At 42.7% G+C, this 18,881-nt stretch overlaps 2 protein-coding genes across 3 annotated transcripts in view; both read right to left on the bottom strand.

Annotated features, from left to right (window-relative positions):
* Positions 1-370: 370 nt before the first annotated feature.
* Positions 371-11,618, bottom strand: LOC124141607. Its single transcript, XM_048383249.1, has 6 exons — positions 11,544-11,618; positions 5,877-6,096; positions 5,529-5,556; positions 4,033-4,233; positions 2,060-2,178; positions 371-612 (listed from the first exon to the last, which is right to left on the bottom strand). The coding sequence occupies exons 2-6, from the start codon at positions 6,078-6,080 to the stop codon at positions 478-480; spliced, it is 687 nt and encodes a 228-aa protein (XP_048239206.1). The 5' UTR covers positions 6,081-6,096; positions 11,544-11,618; the 3' UTR covers positions 371-477.
* Positions 11,619-16,034: 4,416 nt separating this feature from the next.
* The window catches only part of LOC124141622 (G-protein coupled receptor dmsr-1-like), a 37,671-nt gene continuing 34,824 nt past the window's right edge, over positions 16,035-18,881 (bottom strand). For both annotated transcript variants that reach the window (XM_048383248.1, XM_046509653.2), the window contains exon 2: positions 16,035-17,966. In XM_048383248.1, coding sequence (XP_048239205.1) covers positions 16,836-17,936 — 1,101 coding nt within the window. In that variant the 5' untranslated portion in view covers positions 17,937-17,966 and the 3' untranslated portion in view covers positions 16,035-16,835. The remainder of the gene's footprint in view (positions 17,967-18,881) is intronic.

Raw genomic sequence — 18,881 nt, 5'->3', positions numbered from 1 at the left:
TGAATAGGGGGCACGGGTGGCCCAGTCGTCTGAGGCGCCGCGATTCGCTGCGCAGAGTTGCGTCCCTTGGGCACGCCAGAAACCTATGATTGTGGGTTCGAATCCCGGTTCGCCCCGATTATGTTTCTAGGTTTGTCAGCACCATACCCGTGCTCGTGGGTTTCACCGAAGTGGTAAACGTCTAAGTCCTGCATCACTTCGGGCTTTCCTCCCACATAAAGCTGACACGCCGTGATATAACTGGAATACTGTTAAAAGCGGCGTTAAACCCAACTCACTCACTCAATCACTCACTCAGGCTTGAATAAACAAGAACCATTCAAGACCCCTTCGATTTGAACTCATGAACAGAAAACAGAAAACATGTGGCAACTGTGCAGTACCTCTTATATTATTATTTATGCAATTCAATGTACCTCGACAAACCTTGAATGTCTCCTGACAAATAAACACAGAATCTGCACATCATTCTTGGTCTCATTTTTGGCAGCCTTCAGGGTAAGAATAAAGGTTTTCGATTCGTGTTACTGTATTATGGAAGTACTTAGGTCCATGCAAATTTTCTTCCAGTACTTCTATACCATGTTGGCGAACGGGACCGAAGTACATCAGCTGAAATGTATTTAACATTATCGTTAATTAAAGTCGACCGCCTCCGTGGTCTAATGGTAGAGCGTCCGCCCAGAGAGCGGATGGTCCGGGGTTCGAGCCCCGACCGCGTCATACCAAAAGACGTTAAAAGATGGTACTTGTTGTGGCCCTGTCTGGCGCTCGGCATTAAGGGGGTAAAACAAGGACTGCTCGGCTCGGAGTCAGTATACTATGTCTAAGTGGGGTATTCATGTTAAACTGCGGCATGGTATCTCAGTGAGCTAACACTATAAATCGGCATCAGTCCGGACAAGCAGCCACACAAACACACACACGTACATGCACGACGCTATATAAGTGCAATAATCTTGGACGCGACGTTAAACCCCATTTCACCTCACCTCACCGTTAATCAAAGACAGAAAACAAATTCTTTACAGTCTCAAACATCAAAAAATACAGACACTTAAGAACACAACCCGTATCACAAAACCTGTAAAAAATAAATTACCTTTAAACTCACAAATTACACAAACAACTTTTGAGGTACAATCGAACATGCTCTTCCTTCCAAAATCAAAAGAGCGTCACACGACTTTTGTTCAAAAGTTGTTTTATAAACGTTCTTTCAAGACCTCGGTGAAGCTAAAAGCAGTTTTAGAACATTTTCAGGTGAAGAAGTGACCTGCCTGTGCATGTGTTTGTGCCACCGTACATCTCGATGACACCTGGTATCATCACTGTTTGACAGTGATTCATAAACACATGCTCGTAATATAGTCGGAACTGAAATCGACTCTGCTTATAGAAGCCATTTCTTATGAATATGGAAAGGATTCTGTTGCATTCGTACCCTTGACGTGACAGATCAATGTATATCCACAGTGGCATTAATAGAGCTATGCATGACATGATAAACCTAAGATATCCGAGAACCGCATGGATTCAAAAGTAAGGTGCAGTGGCGACGGCCAAATTCTGGCAAATCCTTAAATCATCACCAATTACATGCGGTTGCTTATTCTCCTATTTGTGAAACCCATCAAGAATAAATTGTATAGCATTGCATTTTACCATTTTTTCATCTTAGAATACCGTTTATATATATGCTCATATTTACAAATCAATGATATTATGTGTACGTGTGGAAAACGTTGAAAATTTCAACCTATATATGCTATATGAAGCACTTTTTAGCAATCAATGTAAAACAAAAGATGTAACGTAATAGTTATATTACATAAACAAAATTAACAAATCCATAATTCTACAAAAATCGCTACAAAAGCAGAGTCCGTTGTTTCCGATTTTATTAATAGCATCTATTTATGAATCTCTATCAAGTCAGTGGTGTTCGGAAAAAGGTGAACCTTTCCTGTTCCTTCGGCAACACCTGTCACAAACACAAGTCAACCTTTATACTTGATTGGTGTGTCGCAATAAGACAATGAAACTAAAAGATGCTCACTTCAACCGGATATTCGGCGAGAGTTCGGAAGCATGCTTGTTCCTGTCCGGATATGTGAAGGGCTCCATCTCCCGCGAACGTCCACTTCAGCATTTCGTTGTACTCAAGAGTTGACAAGTCTGAAATGAATATGAAGGTTGCCGAGATCATTGATGACGTATGCTATGAAGTATAACAGTTCAATATTGGTTATTATCATTTTCGTGACAAAGCACTAAATAAACGGTGAGCGGGAAAGCTGACAGACAAACTTTTGTTCGTGTCATGATAAAAAATAGTTACTGTTATAACCAAATGAAACACAACCCATTATCCGATAGAGGTAACGGTGCATAGCGGAAAGATATGTTATCACAATAAACTTGGTAACATGGTTTGGTTTGACTTCTTGGCGCGTGTCTGAATTCCTTTAACATGTTACATATCCTAAAACTGGCTTATCAGCAAATCTCGCTGCACTACGCGCGACTGATACTAGAGCAAGGCATGCCAGAAATACGAAATCTAATGCATCCAAAAGGAAGTCTTAGGCATCACGTGCGTCGGGGGACCAGCGCCATCTCATTGGCGGTTAACATTTGTACAAGGCGGGGCAAAAAGCATCGTTTTTCCGTCCATTTTACGCTTGAAGAACTCGACCCTTTTCCGGAGACTTTCTAGACGCTCGCCAATTAATCAATTTTAATGAATATTTAGTCGTTTTTCCGTCCAATGTCCAAATACTGGGAAAAAAACGACGTTTTCGTGTTTGCATTGTCAGTTTATATTTCATCTAATGCGGTACTGCTTCCGTGGTATAGAGGAGAGAGAGGAAGGTCCCTGGTTTGATCTCCTGGCCGTGTCATGCCAAAAGACGTTAAAAGATGTACTTGATGTTACCGTACCTGGCGATCGTTATTTAGGGGCTAAAACAAGGACTGGTCGGCTCGGAGTCAGTATACTGTGTCTGAGTGCTTGATTGTCATGGCGTTACAAACGAATAGTACTCACGGAACATTTCCAAATTTCAAGTTGGCAAATGATTCTTCAGTGAAATGTACCACATCACAGAGCACACATCTTAGATATGAGTAAACACCTTCACATGACTTTCAGCATACTTTATTCTCACTTTCGTTTCACTATTTCACGGGGCGGTCGGGTAGCCTAGTGGTTAAAGCGTTCCCTCGTCACGCCGAAGACCCGGGTTCGATTCCCCACATGGGTACAATGTGTGAAGCCCATTTCTGGTGTCCCCCGCCGTGATATTGCTGGAATATTGCTAAAAGCAGCGCAAAACCAAACTCACTCACTCACTCACTATTTCACCACTACCTCACGGCATTCTTCACGTCTATTAATCTGCACTATCGCAATAACATGGAATCACCGTAACGAGAAACGTCGCGATAACATGACGCGGAAAAATCATGTTTGAAATGCATGACATATAGAGTTGACACATTACTTATGCTCAAAATACCCATCAATAACATCTCATAATATAACAACATTAAACTCGTCTTAATACTTTTGATCATTGACGAACGTGTATGATAAGAACTGCTTCATACGAAAAATACCATTCATGTTAATTCCAATCAACGGGACGGGAGAGATTCCCAGATTGTAACAGAACTTGTTATGTGAAAAAGCTGTTAATTATCACTACGAAATTTTGAATGTCGCTTATATACTACTCAAAAGAAGTTAAGGATCACCCGATTCTTTCATATTGGTAAAGTTAATATGTCATGGCATGAAAGATTAACTATAGTAATATGAAAGAATCAGGTGATCCTTAACTTCTTTTGAGTAGTATAATTAGGTCCTTCAAATTCACATGTTAACTGATATTGTCAGTCGAGGCGCGTACCTCAGTACATATTTTCCAATATATTCAACAAAAATTTACATCATTCTCAGAATGTCGAGGTGATACTTATCAAACCATTTAATCTTCCATGAGGTAGAACAAGTCCGGCTGTGTTTACCTCCTACAGGAAATATCTTCCTGTCCATGAGAAGGTCATGATTTTCGAAAAATGATGACCACATGTCCTTAGGCAGGTTGAGGCCGAGCTCCTTGGCGAAGTCTTCGCAGCTGTAGAGGGATGTGACGCTGAACTCATATCCCTTGCTGAATAGAAAACCAGTCAACTGGGGCCAACTGCATGCTTTCTCAACGTCAAGAACTGAAACGTGTACATTCAGAATTATACTTTTATAAACCCAAATGTCTCTTGATCAAACTTGTTAGGATGACTTTTATGTCCTACTTATATGTGAACAAGAGCCTTTATGAACTTTTAATGTTACAGTAACATACAAATCTATTCTATTCCCCTACAATATAGAGAAACTGAGGAAATTGTCTACAAATTTCTATATGTTGTAATTTTAGCACCTCCATAAAATTGTGGACCTGTGATCTCTCTAACTCAAAAACAACATTATTCTTGAAATAAAAAATGCATCTTTCAATTCTAATTCATGAAGAAATCTCCTCGACTTTAAGGCTGTGGTTCCCTATTGGTACGGCGCGATAATGCACGTGGTGTTGTAATGTGAACATCACACGATTAATGTTTAGCTATCAAGTGCTCTTAAAACACTTTTTTTTGACCATCAATATCGCTTATGCAATGCCACGGCTTGCTGAAATCAACGAATATCTGCCCTTGGTATATTGCAAACAGGAATGGTACAAAACGAAGTTGCCAGACCTTTTAATGTTCACCAAAACACAGAGTCGTCTCTTTGGAGGCTTATTTTCAACAGGTCAACATTCTACAACATTCATGACTTGTCATTGGCCGGTCGTCCACGTGTGACGTCACGTCAACAAGACATCCATATTCGGTTGATGCATCAAGGAATGGATTCCAACTGCCACATTAACAACTCTGAAAACCCTGGTTTGAGACCAACTAGTGGCAGAACCATATGCAACCGGTTGAGGGAGCACAAATTCCGGCCCCGACGCCAAGCAATACGGCCAGCGATACGCCCAGCGATACGCCCAGCAATACGCCCAGCGATACGCCCAGTTGTTGTTCGACGTCACCGTCAGACACGTCAAACTCGGTGTACACAGCATCTGAGATTCAGAAGACAAGACTGAACCGAGGTCATACCATTGAAGAGGTCGGTTCCGAGGGTCCTTGTTTGCGAATGTTGACCTCATCAAGAGTGGTTATTTCTTTTGTTGTACCAAAATACACAAGCTTATGAAGCCTTTGAACAGTCCCCTGTTTGATTGCAGTAACTAATCTGATGAACCATGACATGTTTATACCAGACGCCATCTTGTTTTCTAGCAGAAAAGTCAATACTGATCACATGACAGGTCATGTGACGAGTCAATATTCGAGGTCAGTGTCAGTCACATGGTTTTGGGTCTACTTTCAAACGTAATGTATCGTCACGTTGTACAATGGCATTACAAGATTCTTGATAGATGTATAACAACGGTACATTAAGGACTTACCAAGAATAATCCTTGGATTTCCAAGCTCCTGTTAAACCAATAATATTAAATTAATACAACATGGTGCTACATTTGCTGAGATCTATGCATTTTCAAAAGTCCACTTGTTTATCCATTTTACTTACAATTAGAAATTAAACCCTTCATTAGTTTATCTACATACGTCTGTGTATCTGTGTGTTTGATTTGAATTTAAAATACTCAACCATTAACTAGAAGCGATATAGATGGTGCGGTCCTTGTAATTAGTCCTTGGTATTTATAAACAAAAGGCCATAAAGCAGGAGCATAACACGTGATCGTTGATGTGCTGTGCATAATGAACAAATTTGTCATAATTTTACAGACCTTAAATGAAAAGAGAACCTTGATGTCACTTAGACCTTTCACTGTCTCCTTAATCTGCTGTATGTCCGCCGTCTCGTCCCTCCCCGCCTTCGGGGGCAAGTAGATGTCCACCCTGTATAGAAGGGCGTCTCTATCACCAGCAGCACCGAGAACCGACAGGTGGAGACACAACATGGTGCTCATAGCAGCAACGAACAGCAGCATTGTTGCAAGTCCTTATCTGCACCGAAAGTGAAGATCCGGGGTAGAATATGTCTTCAGCAACCCATGGTTGCCGTAAAAGGCGACTATGCTTGTCGTAAAAGGCGACTAACGGGATCGGGTGGTCAGGCTCGCTGACTTGGTTCATGCATGTCATCGATCCCAATTGCGTGGATCGATGCTCATGATATTAATCACTGGATTGTCTGGTCCAGACTCTATTATTTACAGACCGCCGTCATATAGCTGGAATATTGCTGAGTGCGGCGTAAAACAACAAACCAACCAACCAACTGCACCGAAAGTAGGGGAATTCCGTGAGGTAAGCAGTTAACCCAGGTCGCAAATATACTGAACCGCAAAAGAAACGTCACCATGGATAGATATATGAGAAACCTTATTTGTCCAAACACTGTAAACATACTTTGAAACAAAACTGAGTATTAAGTTTGAAATTATAGCTCAAATATTCTTAAAGTGAAACACAACACTAGTCTCTGAGAAAATGGCATCACAAGTCAGTATCTCGTGTGTCCGCCATGTGCATTGATGGCTGCCGTGCAACGTGGATCAGAGAATGGATGGGGCGGTTGATGAAGGCAATAGGCACTTGAGCCCTCTGAGGAACGCCAGACGCAATTCAGTTGCCGGCCTTGGTCGGACGTCATTCAGCCGTCTTTGAATCTCGTCCCACAAGTGCTCAATGGGATTTAAATCGGGACTGAGGGCAGACCACTGCATGGTTCTGATGCCATTCTGCTGGAGGAAGTCTCTTGTTGCTCTCGCAGTGTGGGCTCGGGCATTATCATGCTGAAACTCGTGGCTGCGGCGACGTGCCAAATTAGGTATGGCTTGTGGTCTCAAGACTTGATCAATGTACCGAGCTGCTGTGACACCACTGCCTCTCTCAGGACCGATTGTTATAGGGCAAGAAATGGGGGAACGCATGTGCATTTCAATTTGCACGGAACTCACGAACATCGTTGTCGTGATGCGTTTGGGCAATCGGTTTTATTGTCATCTGCTTTGGAGGTTTTTATCATCAAATTTCATTTTTCCGGACAAGGTCATGTTAAGTTTAAGAAACTTTGACAAAATTTACCAGATATTTAAATGACAACTTTTCATACAATGTTACTTGGGGTGACGTTTCTTTTGCGGTTCAGTATATATTGTTTCAATTATAATTCATTCGATTTGATTATAACAATACATACATACATACATACATACATACATACATACATACAGCTCTAATATCTGATGGGTCAACTCTGTCTCTTGAGCATACGCTGAAGGGAAAAGGTGAGTTTTGAGTTGACTTGTAAAGACTAAATGTCCTCCTTCAGATCAAAGGCTAAGTGGAAGTTTCTTCCTAAAGGAAAGGTCCTTATTTAGAGAAAGATTTGTCAGCAAATGATTTCGTTCTTGTCTTTGGAACCCGATGAAGGAACTGGTCACAATATACATTTTTGGAAACATTGCTTGATATACCTTACATGAAAAGGTATTCGAAAAGATGTATGTATTCCGACCTTTAATCGACCTAAACCCGTGGTACAGAGAAGCCTGTGCATGTCAGCACTTGAGTATTGAGAAAAAGTCCATATTTCAGGCGCAGAAACCACTCGTGTAAACATGTGCTTTTTCCGGAAGTATGAAACAAAGGCAAGAAAAATTATCCCAAATGTGACGATTTTGACCTGGAATATAGAACGTGAGAAGCGTCCGTAAAATATTCTCTCCCAGGGGTAGGACACCTTGACACAGCAATAAAAGAGGAACAATGCAATACCATCTGGTGCTATATATTCTAAGAATCTAGTGTTTGACATACATCTGACCCAAATCATGTATTATCTTCCAAATCCCTCTTCTTAGTGTCAAGAACAAACTTTGCCATTACGGAGCAAGGTGAGGTGAGGTGAAATGGGGTTTAACGTCGCGTCCAAGATTATTGCACTTATATAGCGACGTGCATGCACGTGTATGTGTGTGTGTGTGGCTGCTAGTACTAGTCCGGACTGATGCCGATTTATAGTGCTAGCTCACTGAGATACCACCAGTTTAACATGTATACCCCACTCAGACACAGTATACTGACTCAGAGCCGACCAGTCCTTGCTTTAGCCCCTAACTGCCGAGCGCCAGACAGGGTAACAACAAGTACCATCTTTAAACGTCTTTTTGTATGACGCAGCCGGGGATCGAACCCCGGACCTTCCGCTCTCCGGGCGGACGCTCTACCACTAGGCCACGGAGGCGGTCTACGGAGCAAGAAATATTCACGATACGGATTGTGTTGGTTGTCATAACAAGGACGACGCAAATAACACCGTGATGGTTTAGAATAGGTCTCCAACAGCCTATTCTGATCGGAAGAGGTGACCAAATGGATCAGGTGATGGTGGCGTGCCATCGACGGCGCAGATCGTTACTCACAATATCGAGCACTGGATTGTTTTGTTCAGATTATTTACATGTCGCTACCTACAAAAAGTACGGAGATGATGAAATGAAATTACTTTGGGGCGGTTAGATCAATATCTGGTGTGTTCACTATGTTGGGCGATACATGCACCACTCCTTCATGGTATAATGTTGATTAACTTGCGTATGGTTGCCTTTGGAATTGACCGCCTCCGTGGCCTAGTGGTAGAGCGTCCGCCCGGAGAGCGGAAGGTCCGGGGTTCGATCTCCTGCCGCGCCATACAAAAAGACGTTTAAAGATGGTATTTGTTGTTACCTTGTCTGGCGTTCGGCATTAAATGGTTAAAACAAGGACTGGTCGGCTCAGAGTCAGTATACTGTGTCTGAGTGGGGTAATCATGTTAAACTGCGGCATGGTATCTCAGTGAGCTAGCACTATAAATCGGCATCAGTCCGGACTAGTACAAGCAGCCACACACACACACATGTGCATGCACGTCGCTATATAAGTGCAATAATCTTGGACGCGATGTTAATCCCAATTTCACCTCACCTCACCTTGGAATTGCCCACAATTCCGCCTGAAGAGTTACCCATATATGGTCTACGTTGGCGGGTGCTGTGTTTCTGGCGTACGCTCTTCAGTCGAAGAACATCCCACAGATGCTCTGGTAGAGACACATGAGAGGACTTAGCGGCCCAGTCCAATGTCTGTCTACATTCTCGGCGGAGATAATCGCTGACGACCTGAACACGAAGTGGTCTAGCATTGTCAAGTTCAAAATGTCTGCCAATAATTCTTGCGAATGTTGTGTCAAATGTCTATTCACAATGACCAAATCACTTCGCCTGACTTACACTAGGCATACCTGTGGCCACTACCTTCGCCAACAAAAGTTTTCTGCCATCTGTGGTTCGGCTAAAACCACCATTGACGCACAGCTTGTCTCTGGTGTTGCCTGGCCATCCCCAATCTTAGCTGATGTGGTGAGTTGTGGTGGTAACAACACTCACAGGACGCCTTGGTTTTGGGTGGGCTGCATAGAGCCTGTTTTTAATGGTAGATGTTGGAATTCTTCTTCCTGTCATTGAACGTATTTCTCTATAAATGAGAGTGTCTTGTCCATAGGAAGGTGTCGTTTTAGATCTGATACGCCAACGTCTCATTGCAACAGCACCCGTTTCACAGAGTCGAAAAATTGCACTTTTTGATTTGCCAAATATTGGAGCAATTCATCGTTTTGTCTGTTCGTTTGGATACTCTCTTTTAAGGTGAGGTGAGGTGAGGTGAAATGGGTTTAACGTTGCGTCCAAGATTATTGCACTTATATAGCGACGTACATGTACGTGTGTGTGTTTGTGTGGCTGCTTGTACTAGTCCAGACTGATGCTGATTTATTGTGCTAGCTCACTGAGATACTATGCCGAAGTTTAACATGAATACCCCACTCAGACACAGTATTCTGACTCCGAGCCGACCAGTCCTTGTTTTAGCCCCTAAATACCGAGCACCAGACAGGGTAACAACAAGTACCATCTTTTAACGTCTTTTGGTATGACGCGGCCGGGGATCGAACCCCGGAAGCTCTACCACTAGACCACGCTTTTAAGTGTGTACATAGCTCAATTCCATTGGTGATCGTGACTTCCCCCATAGGCGCTCACACTCTGGCTTCTGTGCGCATGCGCACCGCGTGCTGTTCATGCATAATGTAAACGTACATTCCAATAAGACGTTGCATTGAAATCCAACGCCACGGTATTGTGAAGTTACTCCTCACATGCATTCTAATTATTAGTTCACTTATTTTTGTCAGTTGTATACATGTTTTTCACAATCTAATTACAAGAAGTGATGTTGGGGTCATAACTGTCAACAACTTACCAATCACAATTTTCAAGCTATGCCAATTTTAAATAATACGTTTATGTAGGTAACAAATTAAGTTGTTTCTATTTTTAAAAGACAAGTAATTTTGTTTGTAAGTTACTGAAATTATCTGACGCCATTGATTATATGGCATTGCAAGCTGAGCAGGTTTTCATTATGAATAGTTATCCGTTCTTTTATCATTCTTCAAAATATGTTTTAATCATTCGTTTACTTCTATATTGTGAAAACAATTAGAGATAATAATGAATGTAAAGAAATGGAAAAGGTACACCTTAGAGATTGCATACTGTTGTTGAATGTAAATACCTGAATATGAAACACTACCATTTGAAGAAAATTAGGTAGATATCTAATGCACATTTCTGCAGCAAAATACAGCTGGCGTGGCCATCAGGACGAGCCTCGATCTGCTGTCAAGGCAGACACTCTATCAAAACCACCACATAGGCAATGTACGATCTTGTAGTCCCTGTATCAAAATGTTAAATATACGTGCGATATATGTATTTACTATACCTGTGTACACATAGCTACGGTGGCCCATAAGAGACATGGAGTCCATATGTTTTTCAATATTTGGATATTTCACTTACTTTTATCGCTACCTTTTGCAAATTAACACGATTTGTCTTACAAATATGTGATAAATCATGTATAAAGAAGATATTGAATCGCTGAAAAGTGAATCGAAAATGTCAAAAACTAAAATGAAAATACAGAAAACTATTCCCACCGCGGTGAAAACTATTTACACCGCGGTGGGAATATTATCACCGTGGTGGAAATAGTTTCCTGTGGTTTCATTTTGTTTTTGACATCATTTTCGCTTTTGTTTTTGACATTTTCGTTATGGTTTTTGACATTTTCGTTTTGGTTTTTGACATTTCCATTTTAGTTTTGACATTTTCGCTTCAAATTTCAGCGACTCAATAGCTACTTGAAAGTACATTTTCCATGTTTTCGGTTGTTTTTATACATGATTTATCACATATTTGTATGACAAATTGTGTTAATTTGCAAAAGGTTACGATAAAAGTAAGTGAAACATCAAAATATTGAAATACAGACTCCATGTCCCTTATGGGCCACCGTACATAGCGTATTGCCAATATCTACCGAAACAAAAGAAAGCTGAAAATTACCTTTTCAATCAGTCAATGACAGTTTCTGCAGGCAGTCTGCAGTCAATGACAGTTTCAGCAGGCAGTCATCTGGGGGTGGAAAGCTGCTTCTCTATATAACGATGTCCAGTATGCAAATTGGAAGTTAAAATACACCATAATTATGACACATCAACATTAAAACGGTTGTAAAATGACATGTTTAATACAGTGGAACTATCGTTTGTATCAAATCGTGCACCGAGGCCAATGAAGGTGTATAATAACATCCCTAGCTGTCACTGGAAAAACACATCTGTTGCTTTAAAACTGTATACGTGATAATGTTGTGCTCAAATATGTTTCATAAAAAAAAAAAATTTATATAAAACTTTGCATAAATAACTAAATTGTGAATGTATTAACTTGGTCTCGTCGCTATATGTCTGCAATACTGCCGATGCGACGTTAAATTTTAACTCACTCACTCACTCTTTGTGTAGGTCCCCCCACTGGGTTGCTAGTTGAAGACAAGTTGAATTTGGTGATGATGGTGATATATATTTTGTGTCAGATGATGGAAGAAAGCTGTATACAAGAGTCCTCCCTCAGAGTTCGTCCCGTCTTTAGCAACCCATGCTTGCCGGAAAGGGCGACTATGCTTGTCCTTAGAGGCGACTAACAGGATCGGGTAGTCAGGCTCGCTGACTTGGTTGATGCATGTTATCGATCCCAATTGCGTGGATCGATGCTTATAATATTGATCACTGGATTGTCTGGTCCAGACTCGATTATTTACAGACCGCCGTGATATAGCTGGAATATTGCTGAGTGCGGCGTTTAACAACCAACCAACCAACCAACCATAAGAGTTTATGTGGAATTTTGTAACAACTTCAACCAAGGCCAAGGCCAACAGGGACTCCCACACATATATGAACGGCAAGGTACTTCTGGAGTGGGTGAAAAGTAAATTGGTCCTGATTTGCCTGCCAAGTCCCTTATTATCATGGACAACGCATCACAGTATGCGGGATCCAGACAACAAGGCCCCGACGTCTAATAGCCTTCAAGGAGATATGGTGACGTGGCTGCAACGGATGAATACCTTTCCTTTCAGGGCTACAAAACCTCAACTCTATGAAATCATCAAATCTAACAAACCTGAGCCCGTGTGTATGGTTGGCAATTACATGAAAGGTCAAGGTCAAGGTCACACCGTCTTACGACTTACCACTGCGATCTGAACCCAATAGAGTTGATATGGGGCATCGCCAAAAGTGACGTTGGACTATTGAACACAACGTTTACATTGCGGGATGTTGAAAAGCTAGTAAATGAATCCCTTGGTCGGGTAACAATGAAGACATGGCAGCGTTGCGTTACCAAAGTCGTCAACGAGGAGTCAAAATACTGGTCACGAGATGGACTACCCAAAGTTATGACAATCAGCAGTGACACAAGCAATTCCGACGACGAGGTCAGTGACATGAACTAGTCAGAATGTGATCACAATTATCATGAGACGAACCCTCTTATGCTGCCATTCCCTGTACCATTGTGTAGCACGTGCAGTACGTGTTTACACCTCCTACCGTTGTGCCACCTCCGTTCAAGATTTCACCTTGTACACATATCACCATGATATACTGAACCGCAAAAGAAACGTCACCCAAGTAACATTGCATGAAAAGTTGTCATTTAAATATCTGGGTAATTTTTGTCAAGGTTTCTAAAATGTAACATTACCTTGTCCGGAAAAATGAAATTTGATGATAGAAAAACAAAGCAGATGACAATAAAACCGATCGCCCAAACGCATCACGGCAACGGCCATGGTAACCCGATGCACGTGAGTTCCGTGCAAATTGAAATTGCACATGCGTTCCCCAATTTCTTGCCCTATAAAATTCCACCCAGATCGGATAACATTCCCGTGTGCGAAATACGCATCAGTTGGAAAGCGCACGTTAAATCCCCAAAGTAAGTAAGTAAGTAAGTAAGGATAACATTCATTCGTTATTGAATTGCTACCATATGCCAAGATTGACAAGAAATCAGCGACACCAAGCCCTTGGACGATTGCAAGTTGGACAAACCGTCCGGCAAGTAGTCAATGCATTTCAAGTCCACGTAAGGTCCTTATACAGGCTCCCGCAACTGTACCAGACCACCAACACTACAGATGACCGACCACGTAGTCGAAGACCAAGGGTCACCACCCGACGTCAGGATCGTCAGACTGTGCGACAGCATCTTCAAGATCGCTTTGTTACTGCTGTGGAAACTGCTCGACAGACCATGGGGACACACCAACGACACATTTGACGAGCACACAGCTCCACTGTCACAGGCCACACCGGGGACCCATTCTGACACCACGTCATCGCCGGGACCATCTTCAGTGGGCAACACAGAACCGGCTTTGGCGCCACCAGCAGTGAAGAGTCCTCTTCTCAGACGAGAGCCGTTACTGTATCTCAACAGCATATGGCAGAGAGATAGTCTGGCGACGCAGTGGGGAACGTTATTCGGATGCTTTTATTGTTGAGAAAGACTTGTTGGGGTTGTCCGAGCATCATGGTGTGGGGTGGAGTTGGTCTTGCACAGAGGGTCGGCCCTGTGGTCTTCCAGAATATCGGTCCTGGGAGAGGCAATGGTGTCACAGCAGCTCGGTACATTGATCAAGTATTGAGACCACATGCCATACCTCATTTGGCACGTCGCCGTAGCCACGAGTTTCAGCATGCTAATGCCCGTGCCCACACTGCGAGAGCAACAAGAGACTTCCTCCAGCAGAATGGCATCAGAAACATGCTGTGGCCTGCCTTCAGTCCCGATTTAAATCCCATTGAGCACTTGTGGGACGAGATTCAAAGACGGAATAACGTCCGACCGAGGCCGACAACTGCAGCTGATCTGCGTCAGGCGTTCCTCAGTGTGGGGTCAAGTGTATATTGCCTTCATCAACCGCCTCATCCATACCATGTATCGACGTTGCACGGCAGTCATCAATGCACATGGCTGACACACGAGATACTGACTTGTGATGCCATTTTCTCAGAGACTAGTGTTGTGTTTTACTTTAAGAACATTTACACTTTAATTTCAACCTTGATGATCAGTTTTGCCAAGTTTCATCTTTTTAGTATGTCTCAAAGTATGTTTACAGTGTTTGGACAAATAAGGTTTCTCATATATCTATCCACGGTGACGTTTCTTTTGCGGGTCGGTATAGTTGCTTTAAGAACTATTTACCGTGATGGTTATAAAATAACAACAGCATATATTTGGGGGTATAGGGTATTCATTGTTGCGTACCACATTGACCGTTAACAGACTATTCCTGATTTTGTGGCGATTATGTTTGTCGTAACAATCGACCAACGGGATCGGGTAGTCAGGCTTGTTGACTTGGTTGATGCATGACATCGTATCCTAGTAGCGTGGATCGATGCTTATGGTGTCAATCACTGGATTGTCAGATCCTGACTCGACTATTCACAGACCGCTGCCATAAAGCTGGAATGCTGCTGGAGTGCGGCGTTAAACAATAAACAAACAAACAAACACACTATCTCTCTGTTCAACTGTATGAACTGGAGTGATGTGTTTGCAGGCTGTATAACTCTTTGTGGCCCTAGTTTGCCCTAAATTCAATTACATCTTCTCAGACCAGTGTTGAACCTTTTCTTAGGGCAAAACATTGATTCAGTCAAACAGTTGAAATATTTATTAATATTCAAGCCTGTTTACATGGACAGACTGTTTATATGGACAGACTGTTTATATGGACAGACTGTTTACATGGACAGACTGTTTATCACCCGTCATGCCACGACAGATTAGCTGCAGTAATATGAATAAATCTGGGGTTCCTTAACTTCATTTAAGTAGTATAGCTCACCAACAGGCTATGCCGACCGATGGTCTAAAGCCCCACAACAGTTGCGTCCCTTTTCTGCAATGGTGAAATAGGCCTGCGTTCAAATCCGATTAACCCGGATGATCTGTTTCAACCTGACCCATGCTCGTGAATTAAACCAAACTGGTTACCGCCTACGTGTTTTGTCAGTTTGAGTCATTTTGACAATTCGTCCAACAGTTAGTTGACACTACGCTATACAATTGAAACGCACTTCAAAGAAAAACATGACACGGAATGATGCGCGGAAATCAGTGATCACAGCTTTGATCTTCTATGTTCATTCCCTCTGACAGGATAATAAATATTTGATGCCTCTTCTCGTTCCTGTATCAACATATAGATTATGATGGCGTCCAGATTGGCAAATCCTTTGATCCATAATACTGAGATATTAACAGATAAGGTATCCTCAGTCCATGACAACAAACCAATCTGTAGCCTGTGTGTAAGGCGGGATTTGAATGTAAGGCAGGTAAAGCTGAATGGGTTTCTAAACCACGAGACTGAAAGTCGAAGCGTGTACATAAACGTACAGCTTTTAATCCCGTATAATCCCCGATATTAACACATCTAACTTAAATAACAAAAAAACATGTACCAGCTCATACCAGATATTGACGCTAACTTTAATTACTTCACACTGGACGAAGGCGCATGTTTGAATGTGAAACTATTTACGGCTTTTGCATTAGACGTAAAGTCGGTCACATGACCTTGAAACTGACATTTTTTCACGAGGCTGTGTTATGGAAACACTGACGGACCACTTCCACATTCCTAAGGAAACCTCTGGGAATTCCCTTGCATGAATGAATATAGAAGCGCTGTTTCTGATCATTTAGACCCTTTAATCTTAAATGAAGTAAGAGGTTTTACCGCTTGCCCGTTGACCGTACAATAATCTGCCAATCGGACAATGATGACGAATACCTGTGATCGCCACAGGTTCATTAACAGCTTCAGAAATCACTTCCGTCAGGTTTATCGTTGCAGCCATTTTGTATTACGACGCGTCCCTCGAAGTTTGAAAATAGTGATAAAATAACTTGGACTGACATTCACAGAATTAGAATAGGAACCTTCATGGTACGAGGACGTAAGTGTTTTTAAAGCGATAAAACCCTTTCCATATCCAATAGAAATCCGACTATATCACGAGCATGTGTTTATGAATCACTATCAAATACATATGATAAAAGGTAAGCGTATCCTGTCCCACCGTAGGCCCCAGTAGGGAAGCTAATCAACAGTGAGATTTATGATGTCATTGGATAGTGATGATGTCACAATGGTCTGCAAACACTTTGTCTTTGGTCAATATTGCTCTTTGCGAGTTAATGAAAACAGATATTGACCTCTCATAAAGTGGGTCACAGGTTCACAGGTCACAGGTCACAGGTCACAGGTCAGTTGACCATCATGTGCAGGTCCTCCTCCTTCCCCAATGTCGACCTATTCGTGGTGTTGGAGTTGTTACTCTCACGTCGGTGACCAAACATCGTCTTGAGGAACTGGTAACGGAACTGCCTGCCGGCGAAGAAGTACAGATAGAAGTTCACGGCGTGGTTGGAATCGGCGAACATGGAAGTAAGCACGTCAACGAAACGTCGTTGCACCTGTTCCAGGGAGGATTGAGGGGGCCCACCTTTGATGACGAGCATGACGACGCAGCGAGGAATGGTCAGTATGACGAACACAATGGTCACGCTGACCAACATAATCGTGATGTGGTTGTCATGACAACCAGACCCTGATCGCTTGGCTTTATTTGAGCAGCTTGTGTTCACGGCTAAGTCACGGCGGATTTTGGAGGACTGCTGAATGTTGTAGACGATGAGGAAGTTGAAGACGATGAGGACGGTGCAGGGGATGAATGCGTACACCGATGCGCTGATCCAGTACCAGTATTCGGTAGTGAAGTCGGTGTAGTCGGCGGAGTAGACACAGCCGTTGACGGAGTTCACCATTGTCCAGAAAATATGCAAGTGTAATGCGCAGAGACACGAAAATATGATACACGTAAGGACAACCGTTCGCCTCAATGTCCAGATGCTCGCAACCATCAGAGGAAACCGGACGGCCATAAAACGTTCTGTCGCCATGGCAACCAGAATCCAATTTGAAAAGGCAGCTGTTACAAGCCCAAGGAAACACATGAACCGGCATCCAGCGACCGAGAAGGCGTTTGGGTGATGTAGAAGCTCCATGAAAATTGATTTAAGTATGAGAGCAACGTTGTCAACGATACTTAAAGCTGCTACGTAAAATGTTGAGGACTTCAGCCGGGACATTTTCAGGATGGTCACTATGCTAGCGAGGTTGCCTGGGAAACCGAGAACCAGTATGAACAATATATAATAGCGTTCCATGGAACCAATCACACTCAGAGCATTGGAATACTCAGTTGTACTGACGTCACTGGTCACGATTCCTGTCGTCATATTCGAAGTGGTGTTCAACGTGTTGCCGTACTTTATTAAGCTCGTATTCATGTTGAGCGGTTCCATCTTCTGAAGAGAGCAGACCCGTTATCCCATCTGAAACACAGTTGGAAAAAGCTCAGTGTTTGTTTGTTTGTTTGTTTGTTTGTTTGTTTGTTGTTTAACGCCGCACTCAGCAATATTCCAGCTATATGGCGGCGGTCTGTAAATAATCGAGTCTGGACCAGACAACCAGTGTTTAGCATCGTTCCACACAATTGGAATACGAAGACATGCATCAACCAAGTCAAGTAGCCTGATCACTTGATCCCGTTAGTTGCCTCTTACGACAAGCATAGTCACCTTTTACGGCAGGCATGGGATGCTGAAGACCTTTTCTACCCCGGAATCTTCACGGGTCAGCTCAGTATTGACGCCATGTAGACGATGTAGTGATTAGTGATAAATGTCGTCGCTGTATTTGATGTTTAGGCAAAACTTTTATTCAGCGGTTTTCTATGGATAACTGTAAGGAAATTCTCGCGATCTCACATTCTCGCGATCTCGACCTATGGAAACGAGGTAGATATGCTTCAAACACGAGAATGCGAAATCGCGAGAACGCGAGATTTTGCATCATGTCCAAACGTCGCATTCTCGCGCTGTTGACTTTTGACAAAAAGTGCTATGTACCAAAAACACGAGAATGCGAGATCGCGTGAACGCGAGATTTTGGCCAAATCTCGCGTGAACGCGACCTCGCATTCTCGTGTTTTGGGCATATTTAGCTCGCTTCCAAAGGTCGAGATCGCGAGAATGCGAGATCGCGAGAATGTCCCTTACATTATTCCATAGTTTTCATTTACACAAACAAGTTAAATACATCTCAGTCAAGGATACCCCTGTGGTCTAAGGCGCTGTTAAGTGACGCGCCCTTCAGGTTTGTCAGAAACATGATCTCAGGTTCGAATCCCCACAAGTCACCCCGATTATGTTTCTCGGTTGGTCAGAACCATACCCGTACTCGCCGGT

Source organism: Haliotis rufescens, unplaced genomic scaffold (assembly GCF_023055435.1).
Source record: "Haliotis rufescens isolate VD_foot unplaced genomic scaffold, xgHalRufe1.0.p SCAF_46, whole genome shotgun sequence".
Classification (NCBI taxonomy): Eukaryota; Metazoa; Mollusca; class Gastropoda; order Lepetellida; family Haliotidae; genus Haliotis; species Haliotis rufescens.
The sequence above is the reverse complement of the archived record's forward strand: the minus strand, read 5'-3'. Positions and strand labels throughout refer to the sequence as shown.